General features: G+C 45.1%; 1 protein-coding gene across 3 annotated transcripts in view; it reads right to left on the bottom strand.

The window, feature by feature from the left end:
* The window catches only part of LOC119382355 (ruvB-like 2), a 240933-nt gene that overhangs the window by 27761 nt on the left and 195467 nt on the right, over window positions 1-17705 (bottom strand). Inside the window, exon 10 of one of the 3 annotated variants that reach the window (XM_037650049.2) lies at window positions 11496-11559. The exons of the other annotated variants lie outside the window; for them this stretch is intronic. Coding sequence (XP_037505977.1) covers window positions 11496-11559 — 64 coding nt within the window. The remainder of the gene's footprint in view (window positions 1-11495; window positions 11560-17705) is intronic. 3 annotated transcript variants of the gene reach the window in all.

Raw genomic sequence — 17705 nt, 5'->3', positions numbered from 1 at the left:
TCAGCATCATGTACCAACAGACTGGAAGGGCCCGGAGAGGAGAAGGAATGGTTTCTTGGAATTTGTGGCGCGCCTGCGGCTTGTTGCGCTGCCACATGTGGCATCGTTATCGTGACGGCATTCTGCACACGGTGCACGAGTTTGCTTGAAATGTATTAAAAAATATCGGAGGTGGTTTAGGGGCCCTTTAACGGGTAACTAATGGTGCGACGTAACGTCAGCCCTCACGCTAGCGTACACGTCAGTATTATCAAAACTAAGTGCACTTTATGGTGCAATCGTGTAAGTATCATACGCAACTTTTGTTAGTGTATCTCACCGGGCTCTAGCAATGCCTCAATATAACTTGCTGAATCATAGGAATACAAATGTAATGTTTATTAGACTGCTATAAAAGCGGAGCCAACACTGGAACCACCGATGTTAATCTGATATGACGCCTGTATTGTAGGAGTACATATGTTGTGTTTATTGCTTTCTTGAAAAAAATTAGACAGCCAGCACCACAAACACAACTGACGTTGCACCGACATTACGCCTGCATAGGCTGTTTTTCAAAACCAGTTTATAGACATGGCATGGCTCTGTGGTAGAATACCCAATTGCCATGCAGAATGCTTGGGTTCGATTACTGCTGGGATCCTAATTCTTATTCTTTCCATTCGTCGGGACAATGCTGCTGATGTCGGTTTCCCTTAAAACGCTCTCTCATTTAAATTACCAATTAAATTATCGTCGTTCCCGGGTAGATATAAACTGTCAATCGCCTGCAGCGCATACCTGTACACCAGCAAAGTTAGAAATTGGGCTAGTTGGTTGTACATGTTGGAGGGGAATAGAATTCTCGCCCTTCAACGTTCTTTTCAATAAATTCAGTTGATAGTTTGCGCTTGTCGTGTTCATTACGTTCGTCCGTCCTCTAGCTTTGTTAAGTCTCAGTTAACTGTAGCACAATTCCCCTCCAACATACCTGCACACCACGGCCCGGGGTAAACGGGTATGTGCTACACATGTCTGGAGGAAAGGGTTTGATGACGTAGGTGACAGGATTTTCACGTTATTCATGTCATGACCCAAAAGTCATATTCGTCAACTTCTCTTACCCTCCCATGCCAATTTTGGTCTACACCAAGTTAAAGGGACACTAAAGCCAAATAACAATTTAGGTCAGAGTGAAAGCTCAATGTATGACGTCTAAAACGGCAGTATTATCAACAGCAGCGCCCTACTTACCGAGAAATTAGGCTAAACATATCTCACGATGAGCGCCACGAGTGGGACATTTTGGAAGTGATCCCGATGACGTGGGAGAATTTGAATACAATTAATCACTAGTAATCAAACTAGCTGCAATAAAAAAAGAACCTTCCGTGCATCAAGAGACGTAATAAAATGCTGCTTGTTCGTTTCCATTTGATTCATGGAAAAAAGAACCTCTTTGGCGTTGCCATGGGGAACGGCGCGCGTGGTTCGAAAGTTCCGTTTTCGCCGAACTGTGCTTCGCCCGGCGCGCTGCTTCGCTCACGCAGTCGCGTCTCAGTGGTAGTTTCGGTATCGTGTACTGCCATGTGTTTTGCACGCTCGTGAAAGTCGCTCTGACAGAAAGTTCGACAAAATACCGCATGCATGTGATGTTGCCGGATGCCCGAATGGTGCACGCTGTCGCGCAGTAAAGGCGGGCAACGTTGGGCACGGCAACAGTGACGTGCGCTAACGCGATGCGGACCACTAAAACGTGATTTTATTTTAAAATAAGCACTTCCTTGGCATAAAGGTAGCACTACGAGGTTTCTGGACCGCTATTTCAACAATCAACGTAGACTTAATATTTGTTTTAGTGTCCCTTTAAGAAGGCGATCATGAGATGATGATGATGATTAGTGGGGCATTGTGGTGCAAGGGCCATGGGTGGCCAAAGAGCGCCATGTCTTTTATGTGGTGTCAGTGATGACCAATGATTACGATGACAGGGTGTATTGTGGCTGTATAGAGGCCTAAAATCACGCGCTATAAAGAAGCGTAAAAGATGTGTATACAGTATAAAATTATGGCAGTGACAAGTGGTGTGATCTATGGGTGTGGGATGGATGAAGAGTAAGCATGGTATCTACAAGTGAGAGGCGGGAAAACAGCACGAATGCTTCCTGAAGGCCTTTGAGCGCAAAGGCCGGGAGGCAGGTGCTTCCTTTCGTAGAAACCGCAACAACAGCCTCAATCATGAGACCGCGCTACGGGCGCCTGGAAAAATAACGTTGAAATTATGTACATCTTTCAGATACTCAAAGAGGGACTGATATTTAAAAAGGGGTTCTCCGCCAATGAACATAACAGGATGGAGTGGGAACTGCAGGTATGTAGATGAAAAATGCTTTTTCCTGAGAGCGTCTAGCTCCGTGCATTGTAGTAGGGTGTGAAGTACAGTTAAGGGATCGCCACAGTAGTCGCACAAAGGTGGATCGCCTCCGGAGAGAAGGTATGAATGTGTACTGTGTGTGTGGCCAATCCTAAGCCTGCAGAGTGTAACTTCTGTGTGGCGTGACTTTGATACTGGTGTCCAGTTACCTAGTTGCAGCTTGATAACATGCAATTTATTTTGTGTGTTCCTATCCCATGTGCTCTGCCAAAAGGCCCTGAGCTTTCTTTTGAGAAATGGTTTTAAGTCTATTGGAGGGATAGCTACAGATGTATTGGGACTGTTTTCGTGGGCGGATGCTGCTAGCTGATCCGCCAACACATTGCCTTGTATCTCGCGGTGCCCTGGCACCCAGCACACTACGACATGTTGTTTAAGTGAGTAGATCGTGCATAAAATGGAGTAGAGCGAGACAAGGACCGAATATGTGTGTTTTGTCATAGTCTTTAAAGCTTTCACTACACTTAATGAATCCGTGTATATCACTGCCTTTTGTAGTTTGAATTGTTTTATGTGTTTAACTGCCGCAAGTATCGCGTAAGCTTCTGCCGTGAAGATACTGGAATCAGGGTGCAGAATACTGGAATCGGAAAAGGATGGACCAACGGCTGCGTACGACACGGAAGTGTTAGACTTTGAGGCATCTGTAAAGAATTCAGGGTGTGGGTACTTGTATTGTAATTCGAGGAAGTGTGTACGGATATGTGCAAGTGGCGCATGCTTGGTAACTTCGACGAAAGAAACATCGTAATCTATAAGCTGCTACTGCCACGGTGGGAGATAGGCAGCGGGAGCCATTAGACAGTGTTCGAGAAGTGGCACACCCATTTCTTCAGCTAGGCCCCTTACACGAAGCGAGTACGGCTGTCTCATCGAAGGACGGTTGTGAAAAAGTTCAGAAGCAGACAGCTCATTGATTGTAGTGTGTGAGGGGTGTTCGTTGTTTGCGTTTACCTTGAGGAAATATACAAAAGATAGGTAAGATCTCTGGAGGTGTAGCGACCACTCGTTCGATTCGACGTAGAGGCTTTCCACAGGGCTGGTGCGAAAGGCACCCGTAGATAGCCGAATGCCTAGATGGTGGACAGGGTCAAGCATTTTTAGGGCACTTGGTGTCGCAGACTGGTAGATTATTGCCCCGTAGTCTAGGCGAGTGCGTATGAGGCTTTTATACAAATTCATCAGACACTTCTTGTCACTACCCCACGCAGTGCGTGACAATACTTTTAGAACATTCATTGTTTTTATGCATTTGTGTTTGATGTACTTGATGTGTGTTATAAAGGAAAGTTTCGTGTCTAGGATAAGCCCTAGGAACTTGTGCTCTGTTTTTACCGACAGACGCTGACCATGTAGGTCAATGTCTGGATCGGTATGGAGGCCTCTCTTTCGGGAGAATAAGATGCAAGTATTTTTTGTGCATTCAGTGTAAAGCCATTTTCGTCTGCCCATTTAGAGATCCTGTTTAAACCTAGCTGGACCAGCCGCTCACACATCGAGAGGTTGCACAATTTAAAGCCGACCTGTACATCATCGACATATGTGCAATAAAACATATTCCGTGGGATGCAAAGATGCAAGGAATTCATTTTGATTATAAAGAGTGTACAGCTAAGCACACCACCCTGTGGCACTCCGGTTTCTTGTAGGAATGGTCTTGATAGAACATTTCCTACTCGGACACGGAATGTACGATCCGACAAGTAGCTCTCTATTATATCTAGCATTCTACCACGTACACCAAGGTGGGACAGGTCTCTTAATATTCCGAAGCGCCATGTTGTGTCGTAAGCCTTTTCCATATCGAGGAACACAGAAAGAAAGAACTGCTTGTGGGCGAATGCGTCACGGATTTGTGCCTCGATACGTAACAGGTGGTCGGTGGTGGATCTACCCTCGCGAAATCCACACTGGTACGGGTCAAGTAGATTGTTTGTTTCCAGGAAATGCATAAGTCGGCAGTTTATCATCTTTTCGAACAGTTTACACAGGCAGCTTGTAAGTGCGATGGGCCTGTAACTCGCAACGGAGGATGGATCCTTGCCCTGTTTAAGAATGGGAATGACGATCGCCTCTTTCCAAGACGAGGGGATCTCGCCGGAAAACCAGATGGCATTGTACAAGGAAAGTAAGGTTTTTTGCGTTTCGGCAGGTAGTTTTTTCAGCATGTCATATACCACACGGTCGGAGCCTGGGGCGGAACTACTGCAGCAGTTTAGCGATGCCTGCAGCTCAGCTAAGGAGAACGCTCTGTTGTACGCATCGTGTTTTGTGGATTTGCGCTCTAATTTCTGTTTTTCTATTGTTGTCTTGTAGCGTTGGAAAGCCTCGGAATAGTGCGACGAGCTGGACACTTGTTCGAAATGTGCGCCTAGGAAGTTTGCTTGGTCTTCTAAGCTGTCGCCTTGTGTGTTTACTAGAGGCAGTGAATGCGTTTGTCGTCCTTCTACCCTACTAATCATGTTCCAGAGTTTGCCTTCTTGTGTGTATGAACTGATGCCTGATAGAAATTTTTTCCAACTCTCCCTTCTAGCCTGTCGGCGCGTTCTCCTGCCTTGAGACTTGATAATCTTAAAATTTGTAAGGTTCTCCGCTGTCGGGGAGTCGCGAAGCAAATTCCATGCTTTGTTTTGTTTCTTACACGCATTTCTGCACTCATTGTTCCACAATGGAACTTGTCGTTTTCCAGAGTGTCCACTTGATTGTGGAATACATTTGGTTGCAGCATCAATCAGAAATGATGTAAAGTATTCTACAGCTGCGTCTATGCTTAAGGAAGACATGTCCGTCCAACTTAACAGTGTAACCTTCCGAAACTGTTCCCAATCGGCCTTCTTAATCTGCCATTTTGGAGCCTGAGGGGGACATTCATTTGTAATTGGTGTGTTCAGAAGTATTGGAAAGTGGTCACTTCCGTAAGGATTATTGATAACTTTCCATTTAACTAGGGGCAGAAGTGATGGAGACGCTATGCTGAGATCTATGGACGAGAATGTTCTGTTTGCAAGGCAATAATATGTTGGTTGTTTTTTATTCAAGAGACATGCGCCAGAAGAGAAAAGGAACTGTTCAATCAGACGACCTCGCGCATCGCAGCGAGAGTCACCCCATAGACTGTTGTGTGCATTCAAGTCTCCAAGGACCAGAAATGGTTCTGGAAGTTGGTCTATTAAGGACTCGAATTCATATTTTTGGAGCTGGCAGTGCGGGGGTATGTAAAGTGAACAGATTGTGATCAGTTTGTTGAATAGAACGGCTCGAACAGCCACTGCCTCAAGGGATGCTTGGAGTGGTAAGTGGGTACATGCAATTCCTTGGTTAACTATAACGGCTACGCCACCAGATGACGCCACAGCATCATCCCGGTCCTTTCGAAATATGACATATTGGCGTAGAAAATTCGTGTTTTTGGATTTTAAATGTTTTTCTTGTACACACAGCACTTTTGGTGAGTGTTCATGTAGCAGCTCTTGGATATCGTCGAGGTTTCTAAGTAGACCTCTGACGTTCCATTGTATAATTTGTGTATCCATTTTGAGTGTAAATTAGTGCTGTGTGTACTGAAAGAACTGTTACCTTAAGTCACAGAGCCCTTGCCAGGCCCTGTGATGCGGGCTTTTTCTTTTTTGGCGCGCACCAATGAGCTGCGCCGCTCCTTCGGCGCCTGAGGCGCCGTTGGGCTTGCCGTTATGTCCATCACCTCGGCAGAGGCGCTGGATGCCCGGTCGCGGCTTACGCGGACGGTTGTCAGTGTTTTGGGGCTTTCTGCCTGAACAGAAGGCTCCGGGCCTGCAGATCCGGAGGCCTGCATGCCCTTTGGTTGCGGAGCAGTACGGGCTGCTTCCGCTGACGGGGCGGATGGCGCTACCGCCCGTCCACTGTGCGTGGTACGTGCGGCCGCCGCGAACCTTTGTGACACTGCCCCCTTGCGTGCCACGTCCGCGAATGAAGTTCCCTGTGGAAAAGAAAGGCATTTTCGCGCCTCCCTAAAGGAGATGTTTTCTGTTACCTTGAGTGTTATTATTTCTTTTTCTTTTTCCATGAGGGACAACTGCGAGAGTAGGCTGCGTGCCCACTTTCGCAGTTTGCACAACGGGGAACTTCGACACAGTCGTCTGCAGGGTGATCGTGTAAACTACATTTGGCACAGGTTTGACGGCCGCGGCAGCTCTGAGAGCCGTGACCGAAACGCTGGCACTTAAAGCAACGCCGCGGGTTGGGGATGTAAGGTCTGACCTTAAGCTTCAGGTAGCCTGCTTCAAGATATTCTGGTAGGGTGCTTGTGGAAAATGTGATAGTGTTTTGTTGGGATTTCTTTGTCATCACGTCTGATTTTAATTCGCTGTACGTGCGTTACATGATGCTCATTCCAGCCCTCAAGGAGCTCACTCTCAGTCAAGTCAAGCAGGTCTTGGTCAGACACTACACCTCGGGAGCTGTTGAGAGATCGGTGTGGTGTAAGTGAGACAGGGGTGCTTCCAAAAGAGGCAAGTTTTGAAAGTTTTTCGTACTGGGTCTTACTTTGAACTTCTAGCAAAAGGTCCCCACTAGCCATTCTTGTAGCCTTATAGCCTTGACCGAGTGTGTCGGTGAGGCATTTCGATACAAGAAAAGGAGAGATCGTTCTTGCGTTCTTTTCGTGCGTTTCGCAGTGGATTACGTGGAAGCGTGGAAAAATTTCTGTGGGTTTGAACAAGGCATTCAAAGTCTCTTTGGTGCGCCCTCTCTTTGTGAGACGACGATCATTCAGTGAAGGAAATGACGTTGAGGCCATAGATTATGTATAGTTTCGGCATCCATGCCAGCCGCCCACCATGGAGCCCAACATGGGGACGCGACAACACTTATATTGCTATGAAGTATGTCTACGCCAGCTGTACACAGCTACTATAACCAAATATAATGTGCCCAAGAGAGGGCACATACACAAGGTTAGCCCTCGCCGCCAAGAAAAACGGAAGTAAATTGAAGAGAGGAGAGGACAGGAAAGGCTAAAAGTGGGAGAGAAAGACGAAGACGTGCGAGAGAGAGAGACAGGAAAAGGCGACTGCAGATTTCCCCTGGGTGGGTCAGCCCAGGGGTGCCGTCTACGTGAAGCCGGGGCCAAAGGGGTGTGTTGCCTCTGCCGGGGGGCCTAAAAGGTCCAATCACCCAGCGTCGGCTCAACTCCCAGGATCCCCTTTTCCCCGGACACGGCAGAGCCACGCACGGCTAGGCGTGGGAGGGGGTCGAAACCCCCCCGTTAGCTCGGGTCCGTGGTGTCGCTACACATCAAATGCCTGCTTGCGCAGACGCCCCTGCGGGGAGGCGATCATGAGAGCACCCAGACGTAGATGGCTAGATATCGATCGATCGATAGATAGATAGATAGATAGATAGAAACGCTCAAAAAGCCAAAGGTTTGCTAAGAAATGCTTCGCATTTAAAAAATATTTTGTGTTGTTACATGCACATGGTTTTTTTCATGAGTAACAGCAAGATAAATTATAACTGCATTTGACTGCATAGTACACAGCATATTATTTAGAAAGTTAGATTTGTATGGTATTAGAGGACATGCTTTAGCTTTAATAAAGTCATATTTATCCCATCGGAAACAGTATGTTCAAATTAGTAATTTTCAGTCAAGAACTCGTGACATCATAGCTGGCGTACCCCAGGGCAGCATACTTGGGCCTCTTCTCTTCATTTACATTAATGATATCACAAACATTGATTATCAGTCCAAATTCATTATTTATGCGGATGACACTACAATACTTCTGTCAGCAGATACACATAATGAGCTATCTTTGCGCAGTAATAATGTATTAGGTAAGCTTGAACTCTGGACAAACGAAAATGCACTGTCAGTCAATGTAAATAAAACCAAAGCTATAATTTTTAATTCTAGAAATAAGAAACCTGATACTCAAGTAAATTTGCAGTATAAATCCCAGGCAGTCGAAATTGTTAATTCAATTAAAACGCTAGGAGTTTATTTTACTGAGCACATGCAATGGAATGACCATATAAACAGTATTTTATTAAAGGCATCCAAAGCGGTTGGTATAGTTTGGCGTCATAAATCTGTTTTACCTTTAAAAGCAAAACTTGCTATATACAATGCTTTATTTCTTTCACATCTAAACTACTGCATGTTAGTGTGGGGCACGATGACTAAAACAAATTTACGGAAGATTTCACCCCTACATAACAAAATCCTTCGTCTAATTTACAACCTTCCTTACAGACATACAACGCAACATTTGTTCAATGAACACGAAATCATGAATGTTTTCAACCTCTACAGTTACAGGCTCTTACGCAACTATAAGATCGAACAAAAAAGACGTCTATCCACTATTACAGAGTTAGCTTCCATGATGAGTTATGAACCAAAATACCCCCACCGTCATCAACCACACTGGATCCTTCCTCGTACGAGGACTAATTATGGACAACAAGAAATTACCTATCAGCTAGCGTTACATTTAAACTAGGGGTGTGCGAATATTCGAAAGTTTCGAATATTCGTCGAATATTACATTCGTAATATTCGTATTCGATTCGAAAATCGTGTATTCGAAAAGTTTCGAATATTCGATAACTTCGAATATTCGAAAAATTCGAATATGCGATTCGATTATCATGCATAAAATAACTCGTCTTCCACATTTCTACTGCGTTCGTATAGCCAAAAACGTTGCCGAGAGGAGCGATACACATGGTAAGTACACGGAGGCACGATATCTGCCTGCGACGAGCGCCCCAATACGTATGATTTATTGTTGGTGCATCTCCGACGTGCAGCACTGTTGGCGATCATGTAACCGTACATTTTCAATATTATGCGGCCGTAACGTTCCGCACTACCACTCGTTCACTATGCGGGACCACTTCTGAAGAAAGACAGTGACCCATGTGACTGGTGGCGGACTGTAGGCACCTGCAGATACCCCAGTCTGGCAAAGCTTTGCCCCATGTACCTCCCTATACCAGCCACTTCTGTTCCAAGCGAGCGTGCCTTTTCAGTGGCAGGGGGGGGGGGGGGGTGTCTCTGTTAGAAGGAAGCGCCTGCTGCCTGATCATGTGGAGCAACTCATATTTCTTCATGATAACATGTAGTCATTACTTTCATTGTGCCGTGATATTTGCTAGTTGTGTGATGTGCATTGTGTGAGCCTGGACATTGTGTTCTGCAGATAGCAGTGTATGTTGTGTTGCCAGTCAGGCTGTTAATGTTTTTTTTTTTCAAATAGCTACATCTTAAATAAAATATTGTTACTGCGGAGGCATTTTTCGTTTGATATTCGATATTCGATTCGATATTCGAAGGTGGATATTCGTATTCGATTCGTATTCGAAAAATTGGATATTCGCACACCCCTAATTTAAACATTCCTCAGGTATTGACATAGCAGACATCACCTTTTCTCAACTACGCCAATATCTCATTAACTCATCTGACATTGAAAACTTCTTGAAATAACGTGCCTAAATAAAAATGAGGAAATAACCAACACTGTTACCGCGTAAATTTTGTGTTTAGTGTATATGTAGTTTATGTACTGACGTCTGATCTATGCTTGTAGGTATATATGTTTATTGCATTGTGTTTCTTTTTGTTTCTGCCAGCACCGCAGCCTGCTGTTGCAAATTTCTGTTATTGCTACATTCTAGAATGTTGTGTATACCCTCGTCAGATCTTGTGTTCTGTTGCCGCCACCGCCTCTGTCTGATGTATAGGGGGCTGAGAACGTAGTCAAGCGGACAGTCGCTTTTATTCTCACCCCCTCCATCAACTTTGTATTGGTGGAAATAAACGTTATTATTATTATTATAAAAAAACTTATACGACTGTTAAAATATTTTGCGTTGCAATAAACGTCTGTGTAGTTCACAGACATAAAAAATAAGTGCACAAAGTCACGTCAAGTGGAAACATGGAGGAAGAAAAGCCACTTTTTATTTAGTAAGCATCGTCTCCCTGCGCACGCTTTTAAAGGGACTGATTTTTCTCGACCCAGTTTTTTACGGCGCGACAGGAAGCTCACCCTTCGTAGCGTTTGTAGCTGCAGTGGTTCATCCGAAAAGCACGTAGTTAATTTATAAGCAGTATTTTTCAATCTGAAAGGCTCCAAACACGCATGGAGGCTTGCTCCAGCAACGCTGAGAATTGATAGCGATGCCGCTAGCCCTTGTGAAAGCTGTCGTTGTTCTGCTTTCGCAGGAGTTACTGTAACTATGCTTAACCACCTTTATTTTAAGCTTTCCAACCAGTTTTGAAAATAGCAAGCTGTTACAATTAGATGTGTGGCTTTATACACCTTCCCGGTATTAGTACAGCGTTGCGTGCACCTGCGCCCAAGGTTGCCTGCGCCTGTGTCATGGATGGCTTATCCCGGCGTCGTTACTCTCTCGATACATGAGCCAAGCCAAGTAATCGAAAACGTAACTGTGCATATGCACGGCCGCACCGAGTAGCAGCGCGCATCATTTCTGAGAAGAAGTGTAGGTAGCAAAACTATGTCGCTCCAAAACCTTAGCGACCTGGAAACTGCTGTGCACGGTTGCTATGAGCACGCTGAAAAGTTGCTCAAGACGCGCTGACGAGCATGGGATCATTACGTCACGCGAAGGCAGCGCCACTTTAATGCATACTACTAACGCAGGCCTATATGTACATTATTATGGGTAATATAAAGCAACGAACAATATTTCATTACTAACAAAAAAATCGTCGACCGCGTACGGCAATCAACGGTCACGTGGCCGTCTTCATCAGATCATTAATGTTTTTGCTGTCAGAGGCGCCACCGGTCATTTTTCGCGACTTTCAATTAAGAAATAAAAATATAAATCCATCTCTCACGAAAAAAACAGGGTCGGTTTGAGTCAGTGCAATGGACAATCTTTACATCAGTGGAGTCAACTCATTTCGTATTCTGGGCAGTTGTCGGTCCCTTTAAGATGTCGCTCGCTCATCAACATCTGAATCTTAACTCGTAAGTAATGCCTAGTATGACGGGCTGACATTTACTGAATCAAATTCTGATTTGCCAGTCGAGCGGCAATTTGAAGGAATCGCTGCTAGACTCACTTTTGCAGCCGAGAAACTGTGGCGCACACTTCCATAGCGCAAGTAAGCTGTGCGGGTGAGTGCACTGAAAAAAAAAAAAAACTCTAGTTGCGAGTGCATCCGGAAAGCAAAAACAAGTCCGAAACCTTAATAATCATTCGTCATATCGCCAACAAAACGGAAGCGGTTTTTGCGAGTCCCCGAAACAGGAAACACAATCACAGTGGCATCGTTTGTGTAGGTCAGCGCTTGCAACGAAACAGGCGTAATCGCTTACCACGGAGCGATAAGCGAGATAGCAACAAATCCGTCACCTTTTGATACATTCTAAACCAGAAAGCCATTTGTTTTGTGGGCGCAATAAGTGGGAACCGGCCGAAGGACGAAACCGAAACTAGCCTGTGCACCGCTGCAGTAGAGCTACAGTGGCTAGAATAGGGAAGTGTGAAGACCGCGCCGCCTGCGCTGACGCTCTCCACCGATGCCTCGACCGGCGCTGTCTAGGTGGCGCTGGTTGTAGCTTACACGCCTTAAGAGGCAGAGAGATAGACTGTGAATTTATATTTTTTTGGTATAATAACATAGATTTAATCAATGTAGATAAGGTATTAGGCCAACATGAAACAAGGAAGCTTTTTTTTTTTTCGAGCCTGGTGGCAGACATGTCACCGCCCCGTTACAAAGGGGACGCTCATAGCATCCATCCATCCATCCATCCATCCACGTCGCTCGCTCGGCTCGCTGCAGCGAAGCTGTCATGTCAAGGCTGATTTGTGGCGGATATGGTTTTGTTTGCGCCGTAAATTTACTATACTATATTGCTGGGCATAAGTGTCTCATAAATAAATGAAATTCGCGGCAGATATTATCAAACATTGTCACCGTATGGTATGACCGTACGCACAGTATCATAAGTGAAGCTTTACATTCACAAACATCGCGGCCAGCTAAGCTTGCCACTGCTTGTGATCATTCCTTGATGCTGAGAAATGTAACCGATTAACATTTTGAGGGGATTGCCATTTCACAAGGTTATACGCAACCTCAAGAAGCACGAAAAAATGCTACTACGACATTGATATTCATTTTCTTCATGTTGTTATACAGTATACTTCACATTTTGCATGAGATAGTTCTTGAGGATTTAATTATTCTTGCGTATTCACAGTGGAAATATATTTCAATTAACAACTGCACAGAAAATCGGAGAGCATGTCACTCTTCTCACACATTTTATTTAAAGTGGGAGGCATCAAAGTAGGGAAGAAAGCTAGCACACTACAGGGTGATGCACATAACATCGCTCTTCGAAGCTTGAGGTGCTTTTATCTTCCTCTTGCAGAACTTTTCTGTTTGTTTGGAGGTTTAGAAGTGAAGCCGTGTGAGAACAAAAAACTTGATTATATGTTGCTCGTCAGATCTTGCTTGTGCAAGTCGCACCCTACGGATGGTACGGTCTGCATTGAGTTAGGAAGTTCAACTATAGTGTCCCTTTGGAGCTTATTATAACTGAACCACAATGTGAATGTGTCCTCCAGTACCTCCACAAATGAAAATAGTTCCGGTGACAGGTACAAAAGCCCTCCAACATCACAGATTGCTGTGAATGACGCAAGATCCTTATCTGCGTTCTCGAGGGATGTGAGCAGCTGCTCAAAACAGTCCCGGCATTTCGTTGCCATAACTTTCCTCCGTGCCACATAGCCGGCCAAATAGTACACCAGTCTTCCGTCACTGACTTGCACAGGATACACATCGTCAGACAGGAGAGTCGATGCCTGTAGTAGACCTGAACATTCGTCCAGGTTTCCAGTGTCCAGTAAATTGTAGACATGGATGGCCACTTCATCAGTTCCAACTAATGACGTAAGTATGTCGCCTGCACAGTTGCCCGTGCCTGCTGCTTTTACCAAATTGTAAAAGCTAAGGGAATTCACGGCAGTAAGGAACTGGGTCGATGTGGGATGGTCACTGCACCCGGATAACTGACGAATTATGCCGAATAGCTTTTCGATTGGATCTTGGCGATTGGAACGACAGCATTCTTTTCCAAAGGCTTGTCTGCTCTTGGTATATTACGCTGCCACTGCTGGAACAAATGGTCGTCTTTCGGGACTCCAAGCAATGAATGCTTCTGCTTGCACGATTTCTACCTAGTTGAGCATCTGGGCACAAAACAGTGGCTCTGACGTCTGCTCGTGGCACACACCCCGCAAAAGACATAATGTAAACATGACAAGGCTGTCCGACCAGCAAAGGCAGCACGAAAGAACAGCGTAAACATGCAAAAGAATCACGTTTGACCAGTGAGTTGCAGCGTTGAACAACGTGTTCAGCCTGAGAGCCTGACGTGTATACGACAGCGCGCGCCACCTAGCGGAAACATCGTAAGGCAGCTTCACTACCTCCCATTGCAGCCGCTTGGCGGTGATCACACTTCTAGTATTCTAGCCACTGTAGTAGAGCATAAAAAAAAAAAAGAAACGGAGAGGCATCGGCACTTGAAAAAAATTCTATGTATTCCCGAAGTGTGGCAGCACATGCACTGCAAGAGAAATGATCGAAAAAGGTGCACGTTTTAAACATACAGGCAATGACATACATGTATGGCATAAACCCTTTGGTGCCTGTTAGGTGATTGCTGTACATGTACGGCGTAAAGCCCCAAAGGGTTAAATCACACGAATTGGATCTCCCATGACGATTAGCAGATTTGTTTGGTGCAAGGGCCAGAATTGGTCAAGGAGCGCCATGTCTTCTTATGTGGAGGTAGCGATTTGCAATGATTACGACAGGATGTATTATGGATGTCATCATCATCAGCCTGTCTACGCCCACTGCAGAGCAAAGGCCTCTCCCGTGTGCCGCCAATCAACCCGGTCCTGTGCTTTCTGCTGCCACGTTATACCTACAAACTTCTTAATCTCACCTACCCACCTAATTTTCTGTCTCCCCCTCACGCGTTTGCCATCTCTTGGAATCCAGTCAGTTACCCTTAATGACCACCGGTTATCCTGCCGACGTGCTACGTGCCCGGCCCATATCCATTTCTTCATCTTGATTTCAACTATGATATCCTTAACCCCCGTTTGTTCCCTGAGCTACTCTGCTCTCTTCCTGCCTCTTAAAGGAACGGACAACCAACTTTTGTGGTACCCGTTTTCTTGAGTGCAATGGGAAAATGGGAAGCTTACTGGTCAGAGCTTCTAATCACGGAGTGGTAACGCGGAGAACGCCGTAAAACATTCAGAGTTTTTCGATCTGCAGCGATTATGCAGTCTTAATATCACATGCTGCAAACAGTGAGAGGTGAGCGCGATAGCGATTATACGCCAGCAGTGGTGACAAGTTATGTCCTAAGTATGAAAAGGCAATGTTACGTTTGCAAAGCCTGCGGTGCCGCGACTGCTGCTTTCCAGCCTATTAAATTATTTTACGATAGTTATAGCGTTTTTCTGGGGCTTCTTATAGAAGTACTTTGGCCGTACACAGGTCGCTTTATCACATTTTAGTCAAGCCAAGCTAAGCCTTCGAAAACGAAACAAGTGGTAGGATACACCAGCAGTGCTACGGTCCCGTAGCAGTGCTGTTCATGATGTGGTAGCAATCCTCCACAGACCAATAAGTCGATGGCATTTTGCGAGCAGCAGCGCAAACTCGCGTGCTACTCTTCAAAAGTCGGATACGACGAGAGCAGACGAGAGTCGAGCTACGCGGGAAACGCCGCCGGACGCCGCGCGCATGCGCCGCAGCCTCCGTTTCACTGGAAGCCACGAAAGCAGCGCCGCATCTCATTCTTTACTTCTTTTACCTTACAAACAGACGGGAATCGACAATAACATACATATTCAAATTTTCAGCCCTCGTTCTGGTGCGTGTAAAAGCATTAGACTACGTACAACAAAGTGCTTAAGACTGCATACGTCTGGTTCATGGCGCTTGCGCTAGGCGGCGCGACATACCAGTTTTTGTTACTTTTAAACGCGATTTAAAAATAGAAATGCTACTCAGATCGCGAAAAGTATTCTGGAATCTGTCACTATAATTCACGGCCTTTTCATTTCCACCAGGATATAATCACCCGTTCTGGCCAGTTGTCGGTCCCTTTAAGGTTACACCTATCATATTCCTTTCCATCGCTTCCTGCGTCGTCCTCAATTTAAGTTGAACCCTCTTTGTAAGTCTCCAGGTTTCTGCTCCATAGGTAAGTACCGGTAAGATGCAGCTGTTATATACCTTCCTCTTGAGGGATAGTGGTAGACTACCATTCATGATTTGATAATGCTTGCCGAATGAGCCCCATCCCATCCTTATTCTTCTAGTTATTTCACTCTCATGGTTCGGCTCCGTGGTTACTACCTGTCCTAAGTAGACGTACTCCTTTACAACTTCCAGTGTCTCGCCACCTATCGCAAAGCGCTGTTCTCTGCCAAGATTGTTCCACATTACTTTAGTTTTATGCATATTAATTTTCAGACCTACTCTTCTACTCTCCGTACCCAGTTCAGTAATCATGAGCTGTAATTCGTCTCCCGCGTTACTCATCAACGCAATGTCATCAGCGAATCGCAGGTTACTGAGATACTCTCCATTAACTCTTATCCCTAATTCTTCCCAATCTAGGGCCCTGAAAACCTCCTGTAAACACGCGGTGAATAGCATTGGAGAGATTGTGTCTCCCTGTCGCACGCCTTTCTTTATTAGGATTCTGTCGCTTTTTTTATGGAGGACTATAGTGGCTGTGGATCCGCTGTAGATTTCTTCCATTAAGTTTATATAGGCTTCGTCGATGCCCTGATTCCGCAGTGCCTGCATGACTGCTGATGTCTCCACCGAATCAAATGCTTTCTCGTAATCTATGAAGGCTATGTATAAGGGTTGGTTGTCGCGCATTTCTCTATCACCTGATTGATAGTATGAATATGGTCTATTGTTGAGAAGCCTGTACGAAATCCTGCCTGGTCCTTTGGTTGATTATGGCTGTATAGTGGCCTAAAATCACATGCTGTATACACGGTGTTTTTTTAAAAGAATACAAATTTTTTATAAAATTCCTATGACAGTAAGACTCCTGTCATTTTTGCACACACACTCCACGTAGAGGCGGAAAAACTTTGCCGCAGTTAAAATGATACTGTTAGTACTAATTAACAAAAGCTCATTCATTAACTTTATAATTATTGACTTGAGGGCAGGCGTTTATATTAGAAAGTTGTAGTGCGTACCAATTGATGGCATAATTATTTTTTACAAATCACAAAAGTTGCACGTAGTTCCAAGATATTCTTCATCGAATGTCAAGGGCGAAATCGAAACTGATCACGCAAAACGCGCACGAAGCGCGACCGTTCAGCTACGTCAGACCGGAACTACGCATCACATCGCAGCGAAGAAATTTGAATGAAGGCATGCCACGGCCGTATGTGTTCGTGAAAAGCTGTAAGTCATCTCACTTTTGCCCATACATCGCCTTATTTTTTGCCCACACATCGCCTTACTTGGTGTTTTACATCTGATGCGGAATAGTTTTGAACCTTTTGAGCTAACCCATGAATTGTCTGAGAATTGCAAAATTAGATTCCTTGATGTCAAGTTATTCTTGAATGATGGCCGTTCGTGCTGGATGTATCAACCACGTGGGAATAAGCCAATTCTGCCGTTTCATTCTGCACACTCTAAACTAGTTAAGCGAGGCATTATAAAATCCTGCTTTACCAATGCTTTGCGCAAGTCTTGTGAACACAAGATGTTAGAAAGTTTTCAGGAGCAATCTGTAAGGTTGACCATGGCCGGTTACCCTGACCGAAAGGTTGTTGCGTGATCTTCAGTCAAGTGGCCACACTAACGCAGGCCAACCTGCCAGAGAGAGACTGAATTTCGCTGTAATTCCATATATGCATCAGATAGCACACAATCTGAAAATAGTAGCGCAGCAAGTGGATGTGAAAGTGCTTTTTTCGGCCCCACAAAAATTGAGCAGTTTGCGCAAAATGTCTGTCCCAGCGTCCAGACCCAATCGGGCACGTACTACAAACCACGCAAATAAATTTAGAGATTGTATATGTAATGTAGTTTATCAGCTGCCGTTGTCATGTGGAAAATATTATGTTGGTCAGACAGGTCGGTGTTTGAATGAAAGGTTGAAAGAGCATCTGTACAATGTTGATCAGTCAAAGCAAGGGTGGCTGTCCGCTCACTGTAGCACGTGTGGGTGTCGACCAAGATATTCAG

Source organism: Rhipicephalus sanguineus, chromosome 2 (assembly GCF_013339695.2).
Source record: "Rhipicephalus sanguineus isolate Rsan-2018 chromosome 2, BIME_Rsan_1.4, whole genome shotgun sequence".
Classification (NCBI taxonomy): domain Eukaryota; kingdom Metazoa; phylum Arthropoda; class Arachnida; order Ixodida; family Ixodidae; genus Rhipicephalus; species Rhipicephalus sanguineus.
The sequence above is the reverse complement of the archived record's forward strand: the minus strand, read 5'-3'. Positions and strand labels throughout refer to the sequence as shown.